At 44.7% G+C, this 26499-nt stretch overlaps 3 protein-coding genes across 3 annotated transcripts; 1 reads left to right on the forward strand and 2 right to left on the reverse strand.

The window, feature by feature from the left end:
• Window positions 1-969: 969 nt before the first annotated feature.
• NUPR2 (nuclear protein 2, transcriptional regulator) lies at window positions 970-1281 on the reverse strand (the record flags this gene model as incomplete). Its single annotated transcript, XM_080941243.1, has 1 exon — window positions 970-1281. The coding sequence occupies one exon, from the start codon at window positions 1279-1281 to the stop codon at window positions 970-972; it is 312 nt and encodes a 103-aa protein (XP_080797369.1).
• A 3945-nt stretch (window positions 1282-5226) lies between these two features.
• LOC308439328 (protein FAM200C-like) lies at window positions 5227-12407 on the reverse strand (the record flags this gene model as incomplete). The annotated part of the gene is made up of 4 exons (XM_080941047.1): window positions 12351-12407; window positions 9328-9577; window positions 7776-7926; window positions 5227-7046 (listed from the first exon to the last, which is right to left on the reverse strand). Exons 1-4 carry the CDS (start codon window positions 12398-12400, stop codon window positions 5227-5229), a joined length of 2271 nt encoding a protein of 756 aa, XP_080797173.1. The 5' UTR covers window positions 12401-12407.
• Window positions 12408-19596: 7189 nt separating this feature from the next.
• Window positions 19597-25338, forward strand: LOC308438886 (coiled-coil-helix-coiled-coil-helix domain-containing protein 2). The gene is made up of 4 exons (XM_080940412.1): window positions 19597-19739; window positions 21875-22124; window positions 23547-23697; window positions 25095-25338. Exons 1-4 carry the CDS (start codon window positions 19690-19692, stop codon window positions 25103-25105), a joined length of 462 nt encoding a protein of 153 aa, XP_080796538.1. The 5' UTR covers window positions 19597-19689; the 3' UTR covers window positions 25106-25338.
• The last annotated feature ends 1161 nt before the right edge of the window (window positions 25339-26499 follow it).

Raw genomic sequence — 26499 nt, forward strand, 5'->3', positions numbered from 1 at the left:
TGTGTGTGATATGCATGCAGAGTCCTCAGAGGGCAGAATAGGGTGTCGGATCCCCCTGAATTCAGCTACAGATGGTTATGAGGTATCTAATGCAGGCGCAAGGGGAGGGTGTATGCAAGTGCTTTAACTGCTGAACCATCTCCCCAGCTTCTGACCTAGAACTTCTGACCCCTTTCACTTTCCTAGTTCAAAGACACATAGCTAAGTGTGTCTCTTCCTGCCCAAGTTTCTTCGTTCGTGGTGTTTAATACAGCCATAGAAAGCGAACAAGGAGTGAACAAGGAGGGGGCAGTTTTGTTTTGAGACAGTGCCTCTGAGGGTATTCCTGGGTTGGCCTCAAACTCAAGCAGTCTACTGAACCCAGAGGCCAGAGATGGATTATTGGAGTGAGCCACCCTGCCGGGAATGATTTCCTCAAACATTTCCCTACATTTCCAATCTAGACTGTGTTTACACAATTGCAAACTTCCAAATGGTAGACACTTTCACCAGCAGCCAGGAAACTCCTGGGTAGGGGTGGGGGAGCCAATACAGTTATGACGAATGTTGGCAAGTCTCAGAAGCAGATGACAGGTGAACACAGTGGTACAGACCTGTCATCTCGGGACTAGAGAGGTTGAGGATTGCCACAGACACCATGCCATCCTGGGCTACACCGGGCATCGTCAATAGAACAAAACACCACAGCAGGGAATCATGGCCCATGTTTGAAATTTTAGCATTCAGAGGTAAACGCTGGAGGGTGATGAGTTCCAGGTCAGTTTAAGAGACAGTATCAGAAAAGAAAAGATGAGAAGAGAGGAAAAGAACTGGGCATTGTGGCACATGCCTTGTCATCCCAGCCTTTGGAAGCTGGATGCAGGACAATCTGGAGTTCAAGGTAGTCACTACACAGTGAGTTCGAGGCCGGCTTGGGCTGTACATTCTACTCCCTACACCCCACCGATGGGCTCGGCCTGCCCATACCGCTCAGGCGAGGCGTGTACGTGGCCGCGGTTGCAGCTGGCGCTGGCGCCGCTTGCGCTGCCCGTTGAGCAGTATCTGCGCCACCTTGCGCTCGTGGCCGCCGGGCACTGGGTAGTTGGTGCGTAGTTGCTGCTCGCGCCGCGTCCGGCCCTTGCTGCGCCCAGCCCCGGAGACCGGGAAGTCACGCAGGTAGTAGTAGTCCAGGCAGTCGTATGGCTCCTCTTCGAAGCCCACAGTGGGCAGCGCCTCCGGCGGCGGCGGCGGGCGGGCTCGAGCCCGTGGGCGGGAGACTGAAGGACGAGCTGGAGGGTCCATCGCTGATGCGCTCCGCCCGCCGCCGCCGCTGGCAACTTCGGCCGAAAGGCCCCGCCCACTGCTCCTATTGGCTTTGCTGTAGGGGACGACCCCTCTGTGACCTCACAGGGGGCGTGGCCTCCATGCTTCTTTGTTCCAGATCGGGAATCTTGTTTCTGCTGGGGCCTGAATTGTATAATAAACCTGGTTCCCTTGCTTAAAAACCCGAAGGGACGGAACAGGGCAGTGTGAGTCAGTGGTAGTGCTAGCATGCACAAAGGCCTGGGTTCCATCCCCAGCACTGTATAAGTCTGGTGTGGTTGTTCACACCTGTAATCCTATCACGGGGATAAAAAGACGAAGAAAAAAGACGAGGACCCCAGATCAAATGTATTTGCTTGCCCAGTTTTGCTAGCAAAGGAAAATTGGCTTGCTGAATTACTTTAGCTTTTTGTTCGTGTGAAAAGAAAATTTTCTTCGCAACATTTCTTTTTCATTGCTATAACCAAAGGCTTGGCCACAATCAGTTTAGGAAAGGGTATATTTTGGCTCACAGTTTGAGAAAACCATCAACTGGGAAGGCACGCTGGGTAGGATCCTGAGGCTACTTATTCATATCTGCATTCATCAGTCAGGAAGCAAAGGAAGGGGAATTGCTTACATTCTTTTGTTGCCCCTCCATTTTTTATTCAAGTACCCAGCCTACTGGATGGTGCTGCTACATTCAGGGTGGGTTGTCCCACCCCAGTCTAAAATCTCTGGAAATTCCAACAAATTTACCCAAAGGCATGCCTCATAAATTGAGAAGACAGACTTACTAAACATCACAAGTAGTGTCTTAGAACCAAGGGGCTGGTTAGGGTTCTCAGTGGTTATGCCAACTGCTCTTGTAGGAGGTCTGGGTTCTACTCCCAGCACTCACTATCTGTAACTCCAGCCGCAGGGGATCTGAGGCCATTTTATGGCCTCCTGGGGCACACATACATGCAGGCAAAACACTCATTCACACAAATAATTGCATGCAAATTAAAAAAATTAATGTGTATGTGTGTGTGTGTGTGTGTAAGAGGGCAGTTTCTGGAGATCTATTATTTCCTCCTGCTCTGTGGATCCTGTGGGTTGAACTCAAACCCTCAGGCTTGGCAACATGCACCTTTATCTGGACTATCTGAATGGTCCCCACATAACTGTTTTAAAGAAAAACAATCAATAGATATCCTTGAAGAAACACAGATATTGGACTAAATAGACTTAGTTTTTTGAGGATTAATCCCAGGGCCTCAAACATACTAAGCACTACCACTTTGCTAAGCCTCAGGCCAACCAACACCAGCCAGGTCTATACAGCTATAACCTCAGCCTTTAGGAAGCAGAAGCAAAGACAGGAAAGTCTCTGAATTCAAGGCCAGCTTTGTTTACATAGTGAGCTGCCAGCCAGCGAGGGCTACATAAATGAGACCATGTCTCAAAACAAACGCATAAGTGATATGTTAGTGAGACTCAGTGTGGTTGACACAGGAGGATTACCTCAAGTTCCAGGCTAGACTGGACTGCAAGGAAAAAAAAAAAAAAAAAAAAAGAAAGAAAAAGAAAAGAACAATCCTCCACATATACAGTCAAACTCCAAGAATGCTGACAAAAGCTATAGTAAAAACATGAACAGAGAGTTAAAGGTAGAACATGCTTATAATTGCAGTACTCAGGAGGGAGAGGCAAGTAGACGTCTGTGAATTTGGGGCCAGCCTGGTATAGAGAGTCCTAGGGCAGCCAGAGCTACACAGTGAAACCCTGTCTTGAAAAGAACAAACGGGGCTGGAGAGATGGCTCAGTAGTTAAGATGACTGCTCTTCCAGAGGTCCTGAGCTCAATTCCCAGCAACTACATGGTGACTCACAACCATCTGTAATGGGGTGTGATGACCTCTTCTGGTGTGTCTGAAGACAGTTATAGTGTACTTACATTTAATAAATAAACATTTTTTAAAAAAGAAAAAAACAAACGAACAAAGAGTTAAAGGAAGACCAAATGTACGATCATCTGTGATGTCCACGACAGCCAGGGATCGGTAGACTGTCTCAAAAACCCCGGTGACATGACACATGCCTGTAATCCCAGCACTGACGGCAAGAGAAGAAATTTAAGGTCATCCTTGGCTACATATCTTGAACAAACGAGACTATAGAAATGGCTAAGTGGGTAAGTGCATTTATTGTTCAAGCATGCTCAAGTGTATGTGTGCACAAACACACACACTCAACAAAAATAAAAATAGCTGTTTGAGGGCTAGCAAGATGGCTTAATGGATCTAGAAGCACTTCTACGAAGATCTGATGACCTGAGTTTCATCCCCAGGTGGCATAAGGTGGCAGGACACACACCCACATCAAACTTTACTCGTTTACTCTAAGTGGTACTTAGATTTGAATGAGACTTTCAACCCACAAGAGTTTTCCTTAGAGGTACATGCATAGATGCACAAGTATACACACACTAACTTACAACTCACTTATTGTTCTTGGTAGAGAACATTTCTCAGTACAAGTTCATCTTTTTGTTGCTTTCTTGAAGCAGGGTTTCTCTGTGTAGCCACGGAACTGGCTTTGTAGAACAGGTTGGCCTCGAACTCAGAGATCTGCCTGCCTCTGCCTCCCAAGTGCTGGGGTTAAAGATGTGTTCCACAATGCCTTTTAAAATTGTATTTTGTTTTGAAACAGGGTCTCACTATGTAGCCATGGCAGGTCTCTGTAAGACATATGCCATCACATCTGGCACTGGAGGTGGCCTTTGATTCCTGTCCTTTCTTGGCTTACTGACTCTGCTTCCTACTTACTGTTGAGGCTGTAAAAGCTCAGCATCCTGATCCAGCCACTCTGCCTACTGACTGCTGCTTCCAAGCCATGAACTGTTTAAAACTATCTGTTGTAAGTTGCTTGGTCATGGTGTTTTATCACAGCAGCAGGACAGTAACTAATACAGTTTGTTTCTAGACAGGGTCTCACTGTATGGCTCTGACTAGCCTTAAACTCAGAGGCCTGCCTGCCTCTGCCTCCCAAGTGCTGGTATTAAAGATGTGGAACACCATACTTGGCCAAAATAAAAAATATATATATTAAAAATTAGCTGTTTAAGTGTGGTTAAAACAATGTGCTAGCTAGTTTTTGTCAACACCAATGAGAATTATCTGAGACAATTGAGAAAATGTCTCCATAAGATTGTCTGTAGGGCATTTTTTTTTTTAATCAAAAAAAAAAAAAAAAAAAAAATTAGGGCTGGAGAGATGGCTCAGTGGTTAAGAGCACTGGTTGTTCTTCCAGAGGTCCTGGGTTCAATTTCCAGTAGCCACATGGCAGCTCACACCTGTCTGAAACTGTATCTTTACACAGATACAGGTACAGACAAAGCACCAATGCACATCAAACAAAAATAATTAAGAAGACTTATTTCAAGTGTAAAACTGTTCTGCTTGCACGTGTCCATGTGTAGCACATGCATGCCTGCTGCCTGGAGGTCAGGAGAGGACAACAGATCCCCTGGAACTGTACTTTATGGACGGGTCAGTGGTTCTCAACCTTCCTAATGCTGCAGCCCTTTAATATGGTTCCTCATGCTGGGGGGGGTGACTCCCAGAAATACGATAATTTTTCGTTGCTACTTCGCTAACTGTAACTTTGCTGTTATAAATAGTATAAATATGATATGCAGGATGTATTTTCATTATTATAAGTTGAACACAACCAAAGCACAGTGACTAGTCACAAAAACAATTATGTACTTATATATTGTAGAATCTTTGTTTTGTTTTTTTGAGATAGGATTTCTCTCTGGAAGTATTTATTATTAATTACAAATACATAAACTTTTGTCTCGAAGCACAGTGTGGCAGGGGTTACAGTCTTAATATAACGATGTTAAACTACACTGCTACATTACGGGACACTATTTGTAAAAAGCCAAAAGGCCAACAGGTCAGTGCGAAGGTTGAGACTGCTTTTTTCTCACCAGATCAGAAATTCTCGGGGTGGTCTTTGCAAGAGCACACCGAAGATCGTCTTCCACGACCAGCCTACTCCTGTATTTAGACTTGATGACCAGCAAGCTGGAAAACCCTGTTTCACAAAGGTATGTTGTTGGGAATGGAAGGAGGAGGCGCAACACTGTCTCAGACAGGACAGGGTATGACTGTAAACACTTGACCCAGAACTGTGTGACTGGCATTGTGGAGAAATCAGCTCTTGCTGAATCGCTGTTAATAAGCTCGATGAACTCCTTTTGTGCTGTCTCGGGAACATCTTCAGCTCTGACGGTGAACGGGCTTCTGGCAAGAGCAAACGGGACCTCGGGTAGATTTGGAAAGTACCATGAAATTTCACCTGCAAGCATTTCCAAGTGTTCTTTCACAGAAATCACCACTGTAATCCTCTTGTGCGGTTCAATGTCGTGTTCCTCGAGGAAAGCAGATAAAGTAGGCAGCATGTAAATTTTATTTTCATCCAGTTTTTTTTGCCAAAGCTCAAGTTTCATTTGGAATGACTGGATCTTTTCAGACAAATCGAGGCATGTTGAGTTTGGTCCTTGCAGTGATAAATTCAACTCATTCAAGATGGTAAAGATGTCAACCAAATAAGCGATCTTCTGCAATTCACTATCATCAGTGAAAAGTGCTTCAAACTGCCGTATCGCTTTCTGATTAAAAAACATTTTGAGTTCATCATGAAGCTCAAAAATACGTTTTAGAACTTTTCCTCTTGACAACCATCTCCCGTCAGTATGAAGCAGCAGGGCTTTGCTCGGAGCATCTAAATCGCTGCACAGTTGCAGAAACAATTGACTGTTTAAAGAGCTCGCCTTTATGAAATTGACAGAACTCAGGACACGCTTCATTACTTCCTGTAAGTCTTGTGGCAGCGTCTTCATTGCTAATGTCTGCAGATGAATCATACAGTGAGCTCCAATGGCTTTTGGTGACTCATTTAGGACCAAACGCTGAAAACCAGACTGACATCCTAGAGTAGTTGGAGCCCCATCTGTGCAAACACCACAGACGCTTTCCCAGGAGATCTCATGCTGTCTCAGAAATGAGCCAACGGCCTCGAACACATCAAGGGCAGTGCTTGTCCTTTCAAGAGGTTTGCAGAAAAGAAACTCATCTTTAAAGTCACCTTTACTAATGTACCTCACATAAACCAGTAACTGTGAACAGTTTGCAACATCTGTCGATTCATCGAGCTGGATACTGAATATTGGGAGTGGAGCGGATTTAATTTCCTGGACTACCTGATCCAGAATATCAGCAGACATGTCGTGGATTCTTCTCCGGACGGTGTCATTAGATAAGGAAACTGCGCTCAATTTCGTAACAAATTCATCTCCAATCATAACTTGGACACTGTCTTTGGCCACTGGGAAGAGTAAATGCTCAGCAAAGGTGTGAGGTTTCATATCTCTGGCAATTCTGAGGGCCACCAAATAGGAAGCTTCCACGGCTGCCACATTCTGTTTGTAGGACTTGCTGCCGGTGTCAACTCTGGCTTTCTTGAGGCCATCAGCTTTGCTTCTGAAATAGTTAGGATCCTTGCCGGCAAAGCCAGAGTGCTTGCTTTCAAAATGGCGTTTTAGTTTGTTCGGCTTCATAGATTCCGCCGACAGAACCACCCCACAAATGACACACTGCGGTCTCTCAGTTCCGGCTGTGATGGCTGAGGTAAAACCATACTGTAAAAAACCCTCATTATATTTTCTTCTCTTAACGTTCTTCTCTCCGTGACCCACTGTCTGGGGATGGTCCACTAATGAAAACATTACACAGCAACAGCGTTAATAACACGAAAGACAATACATAGCATAGTTCAGTCAATGCAGTACATTAAAGATTCCTGAGTTACCATTCTCTCTGTGTGTGTTTATATGGTTTGGTTTGGTTTATATACCTGTTATTATCAAAAGGGGAAAAACTATATTTAAAAAAAAAAATCACACCAGGTGGTGGCTGTACCTTTAATCCTAGCACTCAAGAAGCAGAAGCCAGCCTGCTCTACAGAGTGAGTTCCAGGACAGCCTGGACTACACAGAGAAAGCTGGTCTCAGAAATCACACCAAACAACCACCACCACCACAAGAAACCTGCACCATCAGCATCCGGACTAAGTTCCTGTGATACAGATTATTTTTCTGCAATAATTGATGACTTTACTTTTAGCCAGTAATTACAATTCATAGTTGTTGGTTTTTTTTTACCACCAACAGTCCTGCTTTCAACAAAGTAGCTGCTCTCTACACGTGGGACTGATCCACTCAGTACATCGTGACACCAACCCTGTCACAAGCACCTATAACTGTCCACGTGTTTGTGATGGGGTTGGGGAGCTGATGTCATCTCGATGATGAGTACACATGGATGGACTCCTATGGAAAGGTCTTTTGACCCCACAGAGGTCTCAACCCACAGGCTATAACCCAACCAAGCCCCACAGGGTTCAGGACCAACGCCCTAAGCAGACAGACAACGGGTCACCTACCATTTGCAATCCTGCACTGTTGCAGCACCCCGTTGAAACCTTCACAGAGCTTGACATCGCTCTGGTTCTGGGCACACTCCAGAAACTGCTTGATCTCTAGAGAGCAAGGTCCAAAAGACTGCTGGTTCTGTAGCTGGGCTCCCTGAGGCTCCTGCCAAGACACAACATCTCGTGTTGAGATGACAAAGCACAGGGCACCACACAAGGGCAGCACTCACACTGGGAGCTGGGAAACAACTACAGAAAGGTGCAAATTTAGTGCTAACAAGAGAACATGGCAGTGAAATGATTTAAAGAACAAAGATGTTCTCTCCAACTAAAAGCAAAGGACAAAACAAATGCCAAATGACATCATCTGGAGTACAAATGAAAGCCTGGTCCTATGAAGTCCTTGCTCAATATACTCAAGGCTCTGGGCTGGGCACTAACATTGTAAACATTAAGACCAAAACTTTAAAAATGGCCAAGGGACTCCACAGTTAAGACAGTGTTCTTTGTCCTGGGTTTGAGGTTTGATCCCAGCACCACAAAGGAAAACTGGATAATGAGGAAAGTATAGGAAGGGCTGGAGAGATGGCTCAGTGGTTAAGAGCACTGACCGCTCTTTCAGAGGTCCTGAGTTCAATTCCCAGCAACCACATGGTGGCTCACAACCATCTGTAATGGAATCTGATGCCCTCTCCTGGTGTGTCTTAAGAGAGCATTAGTGTACTCACATATACGAAATAAATAAATAAATCTTCAAAAAAGAGAGAGAAAGAGATGGATGAGAATTTCAGACAACCAGAAATACAAGAGAATGCATGCTCCTTAGAAAATACATCTATCCTAGAGAAAGAAATGGTAAAACAAACAGCTAAGGGGTAATAAAGCTGCGAAAGGGACTATCCTTATGAAAGGAAGGCTGGCTTGAAAGGCCAGGCCTCAGCTCTGCCTGTGACACCAGCACTTAAGAGGCAAACCAAGAAGACTGCTAGAACTTGGAAGCCAGCTGGGTCACACAGTGAAAACTTTGTCTCCAAAAGCAACAACAGAAACACAAATAAGTACAGCTAAGATAAATACTCAAAACCAAGGTCGTGAGTGCAAGGCCGGCTTGAGTGAGCTCCTCTCACAAACAAATACCACCTAAAGGGAAAATGGCCATTGTACAGTAAGGTAGGCTGGACTCCAGTTGTAACTCAGACCACCCCATCTGGCTCTGTGTGTGAAGCTCCCATATGAGTGTGTGGACAGATGTGCCCAAGGGGAGACAGACCAAGCACGCCTGTCTTCCCTCTACCACTCTCCTATTTCCTGGAGACAGAGACTCTCACTAAACCAGAAACCACTTGTTTCATCTCAACAGGCCAGCCATGCCTGACTCTGCCCCACAGTGTAGGAGTTAAAGCTATGTACGGCTATGCCTGACTTTTTGTGGGTTCATGGGATTTGAACTCAGGTCCTCATGGTATCTGAGTGGATGAATCCTTATTCCTAAAAGATGCTTGCCAGCTGCCAACCCATCTCAGGAAATAAAAGCACAGAAAGGAGAAGCTGCCCCAAATCTCACCTGGTAAGTGATGTCAGGTCTTGCAGGCTCAGCATTGCTACCTCCGCTGAAACCCCCAGTGATTGTGTGACCCAGGGTGTGCCCCACTGCAGAGCCCACAGCCACACCGGCTGCAGTGGATGCCATCTGGGCCATGAGGCCTGGCTGCTTGGGTGCAGCAGCAGGTGAGCCAACTGCAGATGGTGCAGCTGCTGCTGGAGGCTGAGCTGCAGGTGCTCTTCTGGGAGCAGCCCTCATTTGAGGGGCCCGGCTAGAAAACAACACAACCCATCAGTTCCCAGACAAATGGCTTTGGAATCTACTGAGATCAAACAGGTCAGGTGGGTGGCACACTCCTGTCATCCCAGCATTGAGAAGCAGAGATAGGGAGAAGCTCAGGTCAAGGTTATCCTCAGCTACATGGTGACATATATCCTCTTCTTCATTTCTTATTAGTTTATTGAGATTATGATCACAACATCTCTCCCTTCCCTATCGTCCCTCCAAACACCCATGCATATACCCCTTGATTGTTGTGCTCTAACTGGGGGAGACTATTTCTCCTACTCTGGGGTGTAAGCATTGTTTTCTTTATGCAGGGCTGAGGACTCTGGCTTTCCACTGTACATATTATATCTATGGACATGCTTGTTCTTTTACATAGCCATTTTAAGGCCAGCCTGAGAAAAAAACAAGGACCCAAAACAATACCTAACTTCCTGACTTTGATACTATGCTAGGAATATCATATTCAGACTTTCTACATTAGCCTCAACTGGTGCTGGGATTACAAGCCATTTGTCACCTTGCCTGGCTTAATTTTAAAATCTTTTTATCCTATTGTGTTTAATGTGCACGATTATTTGCCTGCATATATATACCAGAAGAGGGTTTTAGATCACCTGAAATTTGAGTTACAGATGATGTTGAGCCGTCATGAGGGTGCTGGGAACCAATCCTGGGTCCTCTGGAAGAGCAGTCAATGATCTTACTGTAGAGCCAATTTTCCAGTCTCTTTTGTTGTTGTTGTTTTTGGATACGGGGTAGACACTTGGCTGTCCTGAAACTTACTCTAAAGACTAGGCTGTCTTAAAGGTCAGAGATTCTTCCTCTCTGCCTCCCAAGTGCCCCAGGAGCCTGTGCCCTTAAAGGCCTGGGCCACCATCTGCCAGAATCATTCTAAAGCTTTGAACATCCAGATCATACACACACAATAAGACTATAGAAACTGTTTCTATATGCGTGTGTGTGTGTGTGTGTGTGTGTGTGTGTGTGTGTGTGTATGTCTTTAATCTTTTGTTAAGGTTTTAACAACCAAGCGCAAACTAGTTTGTCCTTTTTTTTTTTTTTTTTTTTTTGGTAACTATTTTCATGACTCACGTGTCCCATCCTATCTTTAAAGGACAGTTATTCCAATACTTCATAAAATTACAGATTATTAAAAGTTAGAAAGGAAAATGGAAACAGTTAAGACTGGACACTGGCTTCCAGAGGACCCACCTTCAGTTCCCAGCAGCTCCTAAACACCTGTGGTAAAATTCGGCTATCTCCAGGCCATCCAAGTGACCTCTGGCCTTTCGAGGTTGACACTCCCACTTCATTTACACATACCCACTCACAGACAATTAAAGCTGAAAAGATCCCCCAGAAGGCTTATTTATTCCAATATTGAACAACTACTTTGTGTAGCAGAGTATTTCAGGCCACAGAAGGCAGAGGCAAGGTGGACCTCTGTAAATTCATCTATCCCCATCTACATAGTGAGTTCAAGGTCAAGAACTCCAGAGTGAGAAAACGGCTTTCATTTTCTTCCTCTATCAGTATCAAATAAAATGTCATGGTATTAAAGAAGAAATATCAGACAGTTACTACCACGAACTGTTATCAACCTTCCTGATGGTACAATAATCCCTTTAATACGGTTCCGTATGTTGTAGTGACCAGCCATAAAATTCCCTTTCCTTTCTACTTCAAAAGTGTAATTTTGCTACTGTTAAAAACCATCATGTAAACATTATTTTGGAGCCAAAGGGGTTAGCAACCCACAGGTTTAGACCAAGGAGTCTCCCTAACCTAGTTAACATTTGAATTGACATTGAGAGCTGGGGGAGAGGAAGAGGGATGCAGGAAGAGGGATGCAGCTGATGAAATATCTCACAGGAAGTGGCCTTGCAACCACTGCTGATAAGCTGAGTTTGATCCCTAGACTTCACAGGGTGGAAAGAAAAAACCAACTCCCATAAACTGCCCTGTGACCTTCACATAGGCTCTGAGGTGGGACATGTGGAATCTAGACGCGGTCAAAACTTTCTTACTTTCATCTTCGTGTGGACAAGAAAGATGGCTCAATGGAGCAAAGGTTCTCGACTTGTGGGTCAGGACCACTTTTCGGGTCGAACTACCATTTCTCAGGGCTCGCCTAAGACCAAATTTACAAAATTACAGTTATTGATGTAGCAACAAAAAAATTTTTTTAATTATCAGGTCACTACAGCATAAACTGTATTAAAAGCTCGCAGCATTAGGAAAGTTGAGACCCATTGTAATGGCGTGTTTGCATCTAAGGATTAGCTATCCTGGACCACCACTTACATCTTTCTTCTTCTTTTCTTCTAAGGACATTTAAACCCTGTAATCCCAGCCCCGGGAAAGCGGAGTCAGGAAAATCAAGGAAGGCCAGTCATGCTTATATGAAGTTCAAGCCTAACCTGAGATCCTCAAAAAAAAAAAAAAAAAAAAAAAAAAACGGGGGGGGGGGGAGCAAGCAAAAACCAGCCTCATGAACTTGACACCTATCATTGACTCTTTTCCCGCTTGTTTGTAGACTATGTCCTCCAAGACCCTTCCCCGAACCAGTCTAGGGAAAAGGGGAGTCCTCTCCCACTTTGCACAGTGCGTGTCCCCGTTTTCGGAGAGTCCTCCTCCCAGTTGCGGATCCCTTCCCTACTGCTCGCTCCATCTCGCCACCATCGCCTTTGCAGCCCTCAAGCTACGGAACTTCACCCTGGCCGCCCGTGCTCCTTGCCCAGCCCCGAGGGTCTCACCGGGTCAGAGGGGTCACCCGGCAAGTGCGGATTCGGCTTCCACGTGGCATCCTAGATGTCTGCACCTTCAGCGTCCAGACACAACAAACTCGGAAACGCCCACGGGCCTCCAGCAAGGAGGGAGGAAAGTGGAAGGCGGGGACTACTAGCTTAGCCAATCAGAGCTCAGAAGAAGCACAGGTGCTGAAGGTCATTGGACGAACGAAACATCAGTAACAGGCTGCGTCCCACGCCGGGAAGTTGCTTGGCGACCGGGCGCTGTAGTTAACGGGAAGTTCCTGAGGTTGCTTTCTCAAATCTTGTCCTTCGATTCTGGGATGTATGATTAAGTTTTTGCTTCCGATGATAGTGGCTTTCTCCACTACCAGGCTGTCCTTTGATTTTGAGATCCTCTGCCTCAGCCTCACAAGTGAACTGGATTGGGAGATAACCATGTGCTGCCACGCCCACTGTGTTAACACTAGCTAAACCTGAAAATTGCATGGAGAAAGACTAAGTTCACGATTGTATAATCAAAAACAAGCTTTATTTTAGAGGTGCATCCGGGACTAGATATTCGGCTATCTCATCCTAAGTTGGGATTCTAGAGAACAGGCCCTTACTGGTCTTTTGGAGTCCCTTTTAGGGGAGAGAAATAAGATAAATAGAAAATAGCTATAAGCATGTTTACAGGATCCAGAGTATTGGCTGTTAGAGTTTGTTAAACAAATACAATGAAACAGGAAGACAAGGATAAACATCATATAAATGAGGTCACAATTTTATTTTATTTTATTTTATTGCAGATTACATCAGATTAAGAAATAGAGACTTATTTTTCTAAAGTATAGGGGCTTAACATAACTGGGATCCTTAATTTGTAAGGTATGGGGACTTAATACAATGTGGTCCTTAATTTCGAAGGTATATGACACAGTGGGCCCCTTGATTTGCAGTGTATGATGCTCTATTTTGGTCTTGTACTCTCATCTTGGCCTGTTTAAACCTTTCAAATCTTTGACAAGAGAGCAAGCATTGCTTGTTTGTAGCGATCATCTATCTCGCCGGCAAGGAAGATGCACCACAACAGGATCCTTCTACAGGCGTTTATTGCGGGTTTGATTGCAGTGGCGAAAGACCCCGAGCCCAGAAACCAACCCTCCTTATATATGCTTAGGAGGAATGTATTGCTACCTGATTGATGCATTCTGTGCACCCTAATTAGCATACTCGGAGTCAGCATGAGTCAGCAAAACAGGCATATGTGCATGCACACTTAGGTTGTTTATCTCAAATATGGCCACCCTCCCTTTGGGCTGGGCGCCATCTTGTAATGGTGAATTCGGTGGCTTCCCACACTTGTTGTTTGTAGTCGGGTGAATAGGGTTCTGGTATTGAATATCTGAAGGGTGATAAAGTTAATAATACACTGAAAACACAGAGTTCAAATATTATGACTAATAGGAGAACCATCACAGGACCAGTGAAGGGAGAGAAACATCTTAGCCAGTAGGGCCAATCAACCTGTGCCTTAGAAATTATTTCTCAATGTAAGTTATTGATTTGTTTATTGGTGGTGTTGGAGAAATCTGATATATTAATGCATTTCAGGGAATTATTGACATCCAAGATTAGGTTTGAGCAATAGAAAGACTATGGTACCCCTATTCTCTAGGACTGTCGTTCTTAATTCTCTAATTTCTCAGTTCATTTCTGTCGCTATCTTTGCTGTAGTGCTAATAATTTTAGCTAGTGAACCAGCTATTTTAGAAATTTCCCAGGGATGCTGGAGAGATGGCTTAGTAGTTAAGGGCACTGTCTGATCTTCCAGAGGTCCCGAGTTCAATTCCCAGCAATCACATGAGAGCTCATAACCATGTATAATGAGATCTGGTGCCCTCTTCTGGCATGCAGGCATGCATGTAGGCAGAACTCTGTATACATAATACACAAGTCTTTCTTTTAAAAAAAGAGGGGAGGGTTGGAGAGATGGCTCAGTGGTTAAAAGCACCGACTGCTCTTCCAGAGGTCCTGAGTTAAAATCCTAGCAATTACATGGTGGCTCACAACCATCTGTAATGAGATCTGATGCCCTCCTCTTCTGGTTTGTCTAAAGACAGCTACAGTGTTACTTATAGTAAATATATATATATTTATATCTTTAAAATGCAACAAAAAAACAAACACACAAAGACCAGGGCTGGAGAGATGTCTCAGCAGTTATGAGCACTGACTGGCTCTTCCAGAAGGTCCTGAGTTCAATTCCCAGCAACCACATGGTGGCTCACAATCATCTGTAATGGGATTTGATGCCCTCTTCTGGTGTGTCTGAAGACAGCGTCTGAAGACAGTGACAGTATACTCACATACATGGAATAAATAAATCTTAACAAAAGAAGGGGCAGGTTGTGACTGCTACTGAGGTGGGGTCTAGCAGATGTAGGAAGGTTCTCTGACCTCTTAATACTATTAAAATACTTTCTGAATAAAATAGGTGTGATTCTTCCTATCCCACACATGCCATTATAACACAGGGTGGGAGTGCACAGAAGTGTTATTCTCACAGAAAAAATACGCCCTGGGGGGTAATCATTTTCTCTTGGGGAGGGCATGATTGGAGGGGGAGGGAAATCTGTACAATCAAAGCCTTGGCAGTAAAAGAAAAAGGTGCTATTTAGAAGGCTATGGGTTCAAACGTTGAAAATGTTTATGGGGGCATGTTCTACTGAGTTTCCTGTTAGGTTTCTAGACTGTTATGTTTGTGTGTGCCTTTTTACTTTTTAAACATACATTTTATTTATTTATTTATTTATATGAGTACACTGTAGTTGCCTTTAAAATTTTGAGTTATTTATTTCTCTTATTTATATGAGTTCACTATTGCTGTCTTCAGACACACCAGAAAATGGCATTGGATTCCATTACAGATGGTTGTGAGCCACCGTGTGGTTGCTGGTTGCTGGGAATTGAACTCAGGACCTCTGGAAGAGCGGCCAGTGCTGTAACCATGACTTCTATTTCATCTAGTTTCCTTCCACAGAAATTAAAGGATCCCCTTCGATGATACACAAGGGGATACTTGATGCTAGGTGTCAGATTGGTATCAAATCAACTATTGATAGATAGTGGCAGTGTAGACATGTTAATTTCAATGAAAGTGACCAGAAGTCCTGTTTTTTCCTTTTTTAATCTCAATAGATTTGTAATTTCCATTGTTGAATTTTGTTAAGGAATAGTTAATCATGCTTGTATGGTTTCTCTGGGACTGGTCAGTCAGATTAATCCATCCCACTTACCCTTCTTCCATTTTGGTAAAAACATTTAACAAAAATATTTAACAAATGTTAAATACTGGGACCTGGTGGGTGGGATAAGTCCCTGGCCTTACAAAGTCATATTAAGGTATTTCCTGTAACAGGTGTACCTTCTATTCTCCCAGTTAAAATTACAGTCAGCATCAGATCCTAAGGCAAATGGGAGCATAACTGTTCAGCAGAGGACAATCATAGCAACGGTTGAGAGCAACTACAAAGAAGTAGGAACAATCTTACATCTCAGAAATCTTAACTTTTAAGGGGCCATATTCAGTCACTGACAACCTCTTTTATTCTGTCTTTTTTCTTTTCTTTTCTTTTCTTTCTTTCTTTCTTTCTTTCTTTTTGTTAGTTTGTTTTTGGAGGCAGGGTATCTCTGTGAAGCCCTGGTTGTCCTGGAACTTGCTCTGTAGACCAGGCTGGCCTCGAACTCAGAGATCTGCCTGCCTCAGCCTCCTGAGTGCTGGGATCCAAGGTGTGCACCACCACCACTACACTCTCCTTTTACTTATGGAAGTCAGAGGACAACTACGCAAGCAGATTCTCTCCTACCAGGCCTATGAAAAGTTGAACTTAGGCCCTAGGCCTTCCCAATAAACTTCATCTCACTGACAACCCTTACAACATTGTTAGCCACTCACTTAAAAGAGAACTTCAACAGACTATCACATATTGTTGAGAAAATCACAACTCAATCATCTTTCCTTGTGTCGGAGGAGCTTCTCCAGTGTAATGGCAGCTGAACTCCAGTTTGTTGGACTTACATGTTGAAGTGGAAATGTCTATCTCCTTTGGAGATTCAGCTGTATCATGGGATGTTTTTCTGGGAACTGTCTTATGAGAAGATGTTTTTGGTGAAGGAGACACATAGGAGGGTGTTTTGCTGAGAACAGACATGGTGTTTTTCTGGAAGCATCCTGGAGAAAGAGCATGTGGCGTTTTGCTAGAGCAGATGCTTGAGAGAGTATGTGATGTTTGGAGAGGATATAAATATGTGGAGGAATTGGTGGGCAGTAAAGAGTACCCTGCTTCCAGGTCAAGATAAGTGAAGCCTCGGGAATGTTAAGTGAGATGGTAGGAAGCTTTCTAGTCTCCCAAGAAATCAGGCCTCTTCACACCGCCATAGCACCACACTGCCCCACCCTCCCCCGCCCCCATAAAGTGGCATTGTCCATGCCCCAAGTCCTTCCTCTGAAGGTGAAGACTGACCACAGGTCAGCTCCAGGCAGAAGCAGGACCACCCCCAAATATGTAGAGAAGGTCTCCCCAAGCCCTCAGGCCAAGCCAATAGGAAGCACCCATATATATATGTGGGAATTACTCAAGAGTAGAGGTGTGCAAGAATCATTCTGCCATCTGAGAGCTTCTGTTGTAAGAGCTGTTAACACCGCCGTTTCGGAAGAGATTTCCTCTCCCGAAGCTTCTTGCACCCCATGCTGGAGCCTCCCACTTAAGCGGAAGCAGCAGAATCAGTTCCCTCTTCCCTTTTCGGGGCTTCTCCCCTTTGCCTGAACCTGTGTGCCCAGCTGGACCCAGAAGCATAGGCGGCAGAATCCACTCCAGTCTCTGACCAGAGATCTCTGTGTGGCGCTTCTGAAACCCAGCCCGCTCAAAGTCCCACATAAATATAATCCAACAGAGAGTGAGCGATAGTGTCTGGTATTGGTTCATCTTGCCACTCTTTGCTGCTCATTGTTTGTAGACAGAAACCCACCAAAGAACTTCTGGTGGTGCTCCAGCAGCTTCTTGATGCTTCCTCAGACTAGGGCCAGTTGGCAGAGCCTCTCAGTTTCTTCTGGGTCAAACTACCATTGCTGATTCATGAATGATGTTTGCAGGTAGATCAAGCTACCGCTGCTGACTCGTGTTATCTTACCTGCTGATTCATCCTAAAGAACAATTTCTAAACATGTCCACATCCTCTTTTGCCCTATAAGCTTTTTCTTTCTACTAACTCAGGTGGGTGGTGGGCTAGAAGGGAGGCTAAAGCATTTAAGAACCCTCATTATAGTAAGGGTTTTAAAAATATAAGCCTACATAACTCATGATCTATGTATACAATTTTTTCATGTATGGCAGCATTTTCAGTTGCTTCTCTATTTTATATGTTTAGGATGAAAAAAATTGTGTGTGTGTGTGTGTGTGTGTGTGTGTGTGTGTGAGCATGCGTACTGGGAATGGAACTCTAGTCTCCTTGGACCCTCTGCAAGCACTTTGCATTCTATTTATTTTTTAATAATTATTTATTTTTTTCATTCATTGGTGTTTTGCCTGCAATTATAACAGTGCCAGATCCCCCGGAACTGGAATTAGACATTTGTGAGCTGCCATGTGAGTGCTGGGATTTGAACCCTGTTTCTCTGGAAAAGCATCCAGTGCTCTTAACTGCAGAGCCATCTCTCCAGCCACTCCACATTATTTTTTGAGACAAGACTTCTCAATGAGAGAGTTTCTCCATCCTGGCAGGGATGAAGGACCTGTAGGGTGGAGACAGTGCTCTTTCCAAAGCACCATGGAAGGGAAACTGAGGTCACCGTCCTCCCCACATGAAGCAGCAGAGTAGTTTTCCTCCAGACAGACAGGAGCACCTGCCTTGGCACAGGCTGATAAACCTCTGACTTTTACTGTCCTTGTCAGGGAAAGTTCCCCAAGGGTGACAGAGCTGAAGATGGTTTTCATGGACTATCACCAGTGAGCGCTTCCCCCCCCCCCACACCAAGAAAACTACTAAGGTAAGCCCTCCTTTCATATGCAGTGTCTGACAAAATGACAGAGGAGAACTCTTTTCCCTGTTCTCCCCAGGCATTTGGTGGATATGAGAAAGTTCCCTGCTTCTTCATCTGATGGCCAACTGCTACTCTGTAGAACTATATGACCTCATGGGCAAGGTGTGGGGTAGTCTTCATCCACATACCAGGACATGAGTGTTCTCCAGGAGGCATCATGGAATGACACAGCAGATGGCTCTGCCAAGCACTGGGCTCAGGTAGGTCACCAACAGCTAACATGTGGTGATAGCTTACGAGACCACAAGCCTCTGTGGCCACTGTTGGGGAGATGTCTAGATTCAGTGATTCTCAAATGTCCTAATGCTGAAATCTTTTAGTACAGTTCTGGATACTGGAGTGTGGGCATCTGCATTTGGGCATCTTACATGGAAAAGAACAGTTTCTCTGTTCCTAAATCAGTGTCTAAAACCCACAGGTTGAGAACTACAGCTTTAGATGCATGTACTTTGATATGTACATGGGTTTACTGGCTAGTATTAAGCATGTATGGTCTTCTTTTATTATGGAAATCGCACCTAATTGAACTCACGCCTTGGTAAATAAACAAGAGAAAATTTCTTAGCAACAGAAACTTGAATTACGCACGGAATTTTCCTTTTCATAGTTTCTAACAAACCCAGTTAGTACACTATCTTCCAGACATGTTGGAAGCAGCGCTCCTTGAGCTAAATTCTATTTGTATAATTTAATATTTCCAAGCACGTTTATTAGTAAATCCTTTATAACAGAAAATTTACGATTTTTTTCCTGCATGACCAGTACTAGGAAGTTGAGACATGAGAACAGCGGTTACCTGAGGCATTGCCCCAAAACAGAGAAGTGTTAAGCAAACAGTCCAAGAGCAGACGCCAGTAAAGCTCTAATCAGGTTTACTTGAGAGGCTGAGGCAGGGGAAGTTGAAAATCAAGGTCAGCCAGGTTGTGGAGGAAGCCGCCAGCTGTCGGAAGCAAAAACCTAACCTCCACCATTGAATCGGAGGGCAAGATTTGAGAGTACAACCCCAGGAACTTCCGGTTAGCCTCAGGCCTCCTGGTCAACCTCGTGACTTCCGGGCGTAGGGCGCTGAGCTAACGCCTTGCTCGTACTGACGTCTTCTTCTTCCAATAACCTTTAGCGCCGGTGCTTCTCCTGGATTGTGATTGGCTAACCGGTGAGGTACCGCCTCCAGTCTTCCTTTCTCCTTGGTAGAAATTGCTGGATGCTTCTGGGAGTTTCGCAGTTTGTTTTCTCTGAACGGTGAGACTACAAGCAGTTAGGATGCCGCGTGGAAGCCGAAGCCGCACTTCCCGGGTGACTCCTCCGGCCAGGTAGGGCCCTTGGTGCTGGGGAAAGAGCGAGGGCGGCCGGGGCGAGGTTTCTGTAGCGTGAGGGCTGCGAAGGCGACGGTGGCGAGACGGAGCGAGCAGTTGGGAAGGAACCCGCTACTGGGGAGGACTCCGGGAGAACGGGGACACGTTCATTGCACTCCGAGAGAGGATTCTGAAACGTGACCTTTTCCCTAGACTGGTTGGGGGAAGGGCCGTAGAGGCGTAGTCTGAAGAGGCAGGGAAAGAAAGATAACATGTGAAGCTCTTGGATTTTTTTTTTCCTCCATTTTTTTTTTACTGTGCCTTTGAAGCTCTCAGGCTAGCCTTGAACTTTATATAGGCCTAGCTGGCCTGCCTTCTTCCGGATTTTTCTGACTCCGCTTCTCTAGGGCTGGGATTACAGTCTTTAAAGATCCTTTTAAATAGAAAACGAAAGAAAATTACCGGTTGTGTTTGGAGGGCCAAGAATTTAGTTTTCTTTTTCCACCACTTGGGTCCAAGATGTCTACCATTTTTGTGGTAATCTTTTGAGACATCTTGCCGGTCTGTGTAAAAACAAATAGGAAATTGTTGATAGCATCCAGATTCCGGAGGTCCCACTTTGAAGTAATAAAATCGTAAAAAACTAAAAATTGTGGTCATACTGGGAGTGAACCTCGGTACTGCATGTAGTAGGGGATGCCTTATCTACCACCAAGATAGTCCCTTGTGTCTCTTTCTTCCCAAGGCAAGAGAGGGTCGACACCAGTTCTGGGCTAACAAGGCCCCTGCCCCAAAACCAAAAGAATTGGTCAGAGTTGCAGTTTAGGCAGTTTGGATTGGGGTGGTGGTTTAAAAGGGGGTTTTACTGTGGCCCTGGCTGGCCTGGAACTCAAAAGAGCCCACCTGCCTCTGCCTCCTGAGGACTGGGTTTAAAGGTGTGGACCACCACCCCTTACCCAGAGAACTTTAACCCTTTCTAACTGGATAAAATGAAGGCATTGGACTACACTCCTATCATAATCTCATGACATTTAGATTTTGGTGACTTGTGACTGTCTTTCTCCATTGTCAACACTGGTCCTAAATCCTTCTAAATGTCCTTGTTTGCTAACTGAGTAGCTGGGACTGCCAATATATTTATGCCTGTGTGTGCTGAAGAACCTTGGTACCTGTGTGAAGGTCAAATGGCACCTTGTGGGAATTGGTTGTTTCTTTCCCCCTTGTGGATTCCATGAGTCAACCTCAAGGTGTCAAGCATTCTTTTACAGTGAGTCATTAAATCAGTCTCCTGACCCCTCCATCCAGACCCCCAGCTCTGAATCTTCATTCAGTTGCTCACTAGGTTAGTTGTTGACTGTCCTAAATTTTTAACACTCCATGGCAACACCGTCCAATATTTCTGACACTGATAGTCTAATAAAATAAAAGCTGTTTGCTCATTCTGTAACTCCTAATGTCTTGGAGCTCAGAGAGGTCCAACTGTCACTTAAATAAATTCTTTGGGAATTTTTCTAACTTTAATTGTCAGGGAGTGGGTGTATGCAAATGAATGGGCACTTGAGTCTTTGAAAGCCAGATGTGTCAGATGGCCTTGGACCTGAGCTTCCACTCAACTCTGCTTCCTGAATGCTAGGGTTAAAGTGTGCACTACTGAACCCAGCCTTGCTCCTAATATTGAGACAAGGGTATTAGCAAGGCTTATAGTGGATATGTCAAACTGTACAGTGAAAACCTCCTCCCCCTGGGCTGAAGAGAAGGCTCAGCTACTACTCTTCCAGAGGTCCTGAGTTCAATTCCAGCAACCACATGGTGGCTCACAGCCATCTTTAATGGGATCTGATGCCCTTTTCTGGTGTGTCTGAAGACAGCAACAAGTGTATCCACATACATGAAATAAAGAAAAGGAAAGAAAACCCCCTAGACCTCAACCCTGCATAAAGGAAACAGCAGTGAAAATAGCGAACAAAGAGGCTATGAATGTGAAAATAGTTCTGAGGGTATTCGGTAGGCTGTAAAAGTAGAAATAAGTCACTGTATGGCTGAAGATTCCCTGACCTGGTTCTTCCGGGTGTGTCTCTCTAAACCTGGCTTATTTGATCTTAGTAAATTCCAGAGCCATTGTCTGGGAACTGATGAGTTGTGTTGTTTTCTAGCCGGGCCCCTCAAATGAGGGCTGCTCCCAGAAGAGCACCTGCAGCTCAGCCTCCAGCAGCAGCTGCACCATCTGCAGTTGGCTCACCTGCTGCTGCACCCAAGCAGCCAGGCCTCATGGCCCAGATGGCATCCACTGCAGCCGGTGTGGCTGTGGGCTCTGCAGTGGGGCACACCCTGGGTCACGCCATCACTGGGGGCTTCAGCGGAGGTAGCAATGCTGAGCCTGCAAGGCCTGACATCACTTACCAGGTGAGATTTGGGGCAGCTTCTCCTTTCTGTGCTTTTATTTTCTGAGATGGGTTGGCAGCTGGCAAGCATCTTTTAGGAATAAGGATTCATCCACTCAGATACCATGAGGACCTGAGTTCAAATCCCATGAACCCACAAAAAGTCAGGCATAGCCATACATAGCTTTAACTCCTACACTGTGGGGCAGAGTGAGGCAGATCCCACAGCATGGCTGGCTGGCTTGTTGAGATGAAACAAGTGGTTTCTGGTTCAGTGAGAGTCTCTGTCTCCAGGAATTAGGAGAGTGGTAGAGGGAAGACAGGTGATGCTTGGTCTGTCTCCCCTTGGGCACATCTGTCCACACACTCATATGGGAGCTTCACACACAGAGCCAGATGGGGGTGGTCTGAGTTACAACTGGAGTCCAGCCTACCTTACTGTACAACGGCCATTTTCCCTTTAGGTGGTATTTGTTTGTGAGAGGAGCTCACTCAAGCCGGCCTTGCACTCACGACCTTGGTTTTGAGTATTTATCTTAGCTGTACTTATTTGTGTTTCTGTTGTTGCTTTTGGAGACAAAGTTTTCACTGTGTGACCCAGCTGGCTTCCAAATTCTAGCAGTCTTCTTGGTTTGCCTCTTAAGTGCTGGTGTCACAGGCAGAGCTGAGGCCTGGCCTTTCAAGCCAGCCTTCCTTTCATAAGGATAGTCCCTTTCGCAGCTTTATTACCCCTTAGCTGTTTGTTTTACCATTTCTTTCTCTAGGATAGATGTATTTTCTAAGGAGCATGCATTCTCTTGTATTTCTGGTTGTCTGAAATTCTCATCCATCTCTTTTCTCTCTCTCTTTTTTAAAGATTTGTTTATTTATTTCATATATGTGAGTACACTAATGCTCTCTTAAGACACACCAGAAGAGGGCATCATATTCCATTACAGATGGTTGTGAGCCACCCTGTGGTTGCTGGGATTTGAACTCAGGACCTCTGAAAGAGCGGTCAGTGCTCTTAACCACTGAGCCATCTCTCCAGCCCTTCCTATACTTTTTTCATTATCCAGTTTTCCTTTGTGGTGCTGGGATCAAACCTCAAACCCAGGACAAAGAACACCATCTTAACTGTAGAGTCCCTAGCCCATTTTTAATGTTTTGGTGTTAATGTTTACAATGTTAGTGCCCAGCCCAGAACCTTGAGTATATTGAGCAAGGACTTCATAGGACCAGGCTTTCATTTATACTCCAGATGATGTCATTTGGCATTTGTTTTGTCCTTTGCTTTTAGTTGGAGAGGACATCTTTGTTCTTTAAATCATTTCACTGTCATGTTCTCTGGTTAGCACTAAATTTGCACCTTTCTGTAGTTGTTTTCCAGCTCCCAGTGTGAGTGCTGCCCTTGTGTGGTGCCCGGTGCTTTGTCATCTCAACACGAGATGTTGTGTCTTGGCAGGAGCCTCAGGGAGCCCAGTTGCAGAACCAGCAGTCTTTTGGACCTTGCTCTCTAGAGATCAAGCAGTTTCTGGAGTGTGCTCAGAACCAGAGCGATGTCAAGCTCTGTGAAGGCTTCAACGAGGTGCTGCGACAGTGCAGGATTGCAAATGGTAGGTGACTCATTGTCTCTGCTTAGAGCGTTTGTCCTGAACCCTTTTCATTTTAGAGTTAAGTCCTCCAGTAGGGCCTTTTAGGAGGCAGGGTTTCTCTACATATCATTCACTGTTCTAGAACTCATGTTGTAGAGCAGATGGCTTCTAGAGACCTGCTTGACTCTGTCTGGGATGAAAGGTGTGCCCCATCACTACCCTGCCCTTGTAGGACTCTTACTGTATTTACAGTTCAGTGCTTTTTGTTTTCCTGCCTTTAATTAGAGCACTGGTTCTCAGCCTTAGTTCCTCATGCTGTAGTGACCTCAACCATAAAATTATTTTTGTTGCTACTTCATAACTGTAATTTTGATAGTGTCATGAACTGTAGCATCAATGTCTGATATGTGACGACTCTGAAAGGGATGGAGACCTTCAGGGTGAAAATAGCTGGATTAGAAGGGAGGGAGGTATGAAGAGTGCTAGTGTTTAGGGGTAGAATGGGGAGGAACTTGTCCTAGCCAGGCAGAGGTTGTACATGTCTTTAATCTAGCACTCAGGAGAACAAGAGGTAAACTAAAAGAAAAAAAGCTGTCTCCAAAAACTAAAGAAAAAACAGAGAGGAACCAATGCTATAAAAACAGCATCCAAGATTCCTGATAAGGTTCTCTGCTGACTGAACTGATCAGATGCAGCCATGGCCACTGGCATCCAGACCCATCCCACAATAGGGAAGACTCACATCTGAGGCCAGTCCCCAGTTTTGGACTCCCAGACAGAATGCTGGGGGTGTCTGTAGATGAACTGGTCCAGGAAATAATCTATTTCTAGGGCAGATTTGTTGGGTAGAGAGATAAGCCGGAGACAATGTTGAGTTAGGAGCTGTTCAAAATCATCAGAATGACCTATAATGAGTTAAAAAACTGTAGGTAAAAGTCTCTCAGCTTGGATCTACAGTGACCACAGTGGTCCTTGCTAAGGCACAGCAGTTGTAAGAGACAACTAGCATCAAAGCTCAGTTTGCTGATGTGTTCAAGGCAGTGAGCAGAATGGCTGACAAAGTTGACCTTGTCAACACCAGATCTGCCATAGGGAGCCATCATGTCCCGATAGAGGATCCTTCAGCACTGATTCTACACCGACATGGCCCTCCAGGAAATCTTCCCCCTTATCCTCTGATAGAGGGCTAGTAATTCAGTTGAGAGAGCGGGGTGGGGGATATACATGTCCAAATTCATTATGACTCTTTGTTGGTTTAACATCTACCACATTGGCTGTCTGCTTAAGGCCTTTGTCTCTAATACCTGCACTGTGTCTTAATTGTAGCAAGGATAGGATAGAGGTTTGATTGAAGAAATCGTGAAAAGGCATTGTTAGGTGTCTTCTAACTTAACCTTTTCTTTTCTTTTTTAAAACAGGTTTAATCTAATCAAGAAATTGAAGCTGAAAGAGATGTAAAATTGTTTCTATATAATTGGTAGTGCAGGTGTGGACCCTTATTTCTAACCCCTCCACTGCTTCGGAATGGCCACGAAAGAGATCTTAACTATAGATGTTTACGAGGCTTGTAGTGTTGGTTACTGGGCAAATGTTTTGGCCTCCTTGGAACTAACTGTATTGTGATTGTGAATTAAAAAAATAAATAAATGGGTTTATTCTGAAGTGTGTGGTAGTGTCCTTATTGTAGGATCCTAAGTTTTGTGTACCTGCTGAACATAATGGCATCTGTAGGAGAGACTTCATTCGGCAGCCTTTCATTCATCTAGTCAGTGGTTCTCAACCTTCCTAATGTTCTGACCTTTCAATACAGTTCCTCAAAAACACAGGTTTTTGATCCAGATCTTGAGGCATAGAGTCTGAAAGCAGTCCAACTAACTCAACAGTGGGCAGCTATGAATAAAGTCCAAGAATCTAGCTGCTCAGTCCCACAAGGCTCATTGTTTCAGCTGGTCTTCTGTGTGAGCAGGAATCCTGAAAAAGCAGGCTCCAACAGATGTGCTAGCAAGTAATGCAATCATGCAAAGACCCTTTCCTTCTTCCATTGTCCTTATGAAAGCCTCCAGAAGGTATGGCTGGATTAAAGGTGTTGCACTGAGCCTAAACCTAACCCGTTCTTTACTTGAAACTGACTGTCCCAGACTGGCCTCGAACTCAGAAATCTGCTTGTCTTGGTCTCCTGGGATTAAAGACATATATCACCTTGCCTGGGTTAAGCTTTTCAGACTCCAGTAAATTCTGTGATTAGAAAACCTTGACTAATACTAATATTGCTTATTTAAGTGGTTCTAGCTGCTCAAGGGTTCTACAAAAGTGCTAACTTCTGCAGAAGAGGGTGCATAGAAGTGAATACTATTTCTCAAAGGTATTTTTTCTGCCAAATGGCTTCTTTATAAGACACTTTTTGATGTTTTATTTTTATCGGGTGTGTATGTTTTGCCTAGGTGTATATAAGTGTACCTTGTTCATAGTGCCCTAGAGAGACCAGAAGACATCAGATCTAGAACTGGAGTTATAACCACTGAGCCATCATCTCTAGGCCATCCATCTTTATATGGGGTCCTGTAATTTTTTTTGTATTTTTGTTTGTCAAGGCAGGGTTTTTCTGTGTAACAGCCCTAAACGACTTGGAACTGAGATCCCCCTACCTCTGCCAAGTGCTGTGATAGAAGTCGTGTGCCTTCATGCCCTGCTATGTGGGGTCTTAACCCTTTTTTAAACTTTTACCTCATGCTAATTAAGGTGTGTTAGGGGGGTTGTGTGATAATCAGCAACAAGCTTGTCTAGTATTCACCAGGCTCAGTCCTGTCTTCAGCCATGGCAGCA

This window comes from Micromys minutus (genome assembly GCF_963924665.1).
Source record: "Micromys minutus genome assembly, chromosome: 29".
Lineage (NCBI taxonomy): Eukaryota > Metazoa > Chordata > Mammalia > Rodentia > Muridae > Micromys > Micromys minutus.

Excerpts from the sequence above, each read along its gene's own strand:
- LOC308438886 (XM_080940412.1), top strand. The coding sequence starts at position 19,690 with ATGCCGCGTGGAAGCCGAAGCCGCACTTCCCGGGTGACTCCTCCGGCC. Across the intron at positions 19,740-21,874 it reads CGGGTGACTCCTCCGGCCAG|CCGGGCCCCTCAAATGAGGG; the intron begins GTAGGGCCCTTG and ends GTTGTTTTCTAG. Across the intron at positions 22,125-23,546 it reads GGCCTGACATCACTTACCAG|GAGCCTCAGGGAGCCCAGTT; the intron begins GTGAGATTTGGG and ends GTGTCTTGGCAG.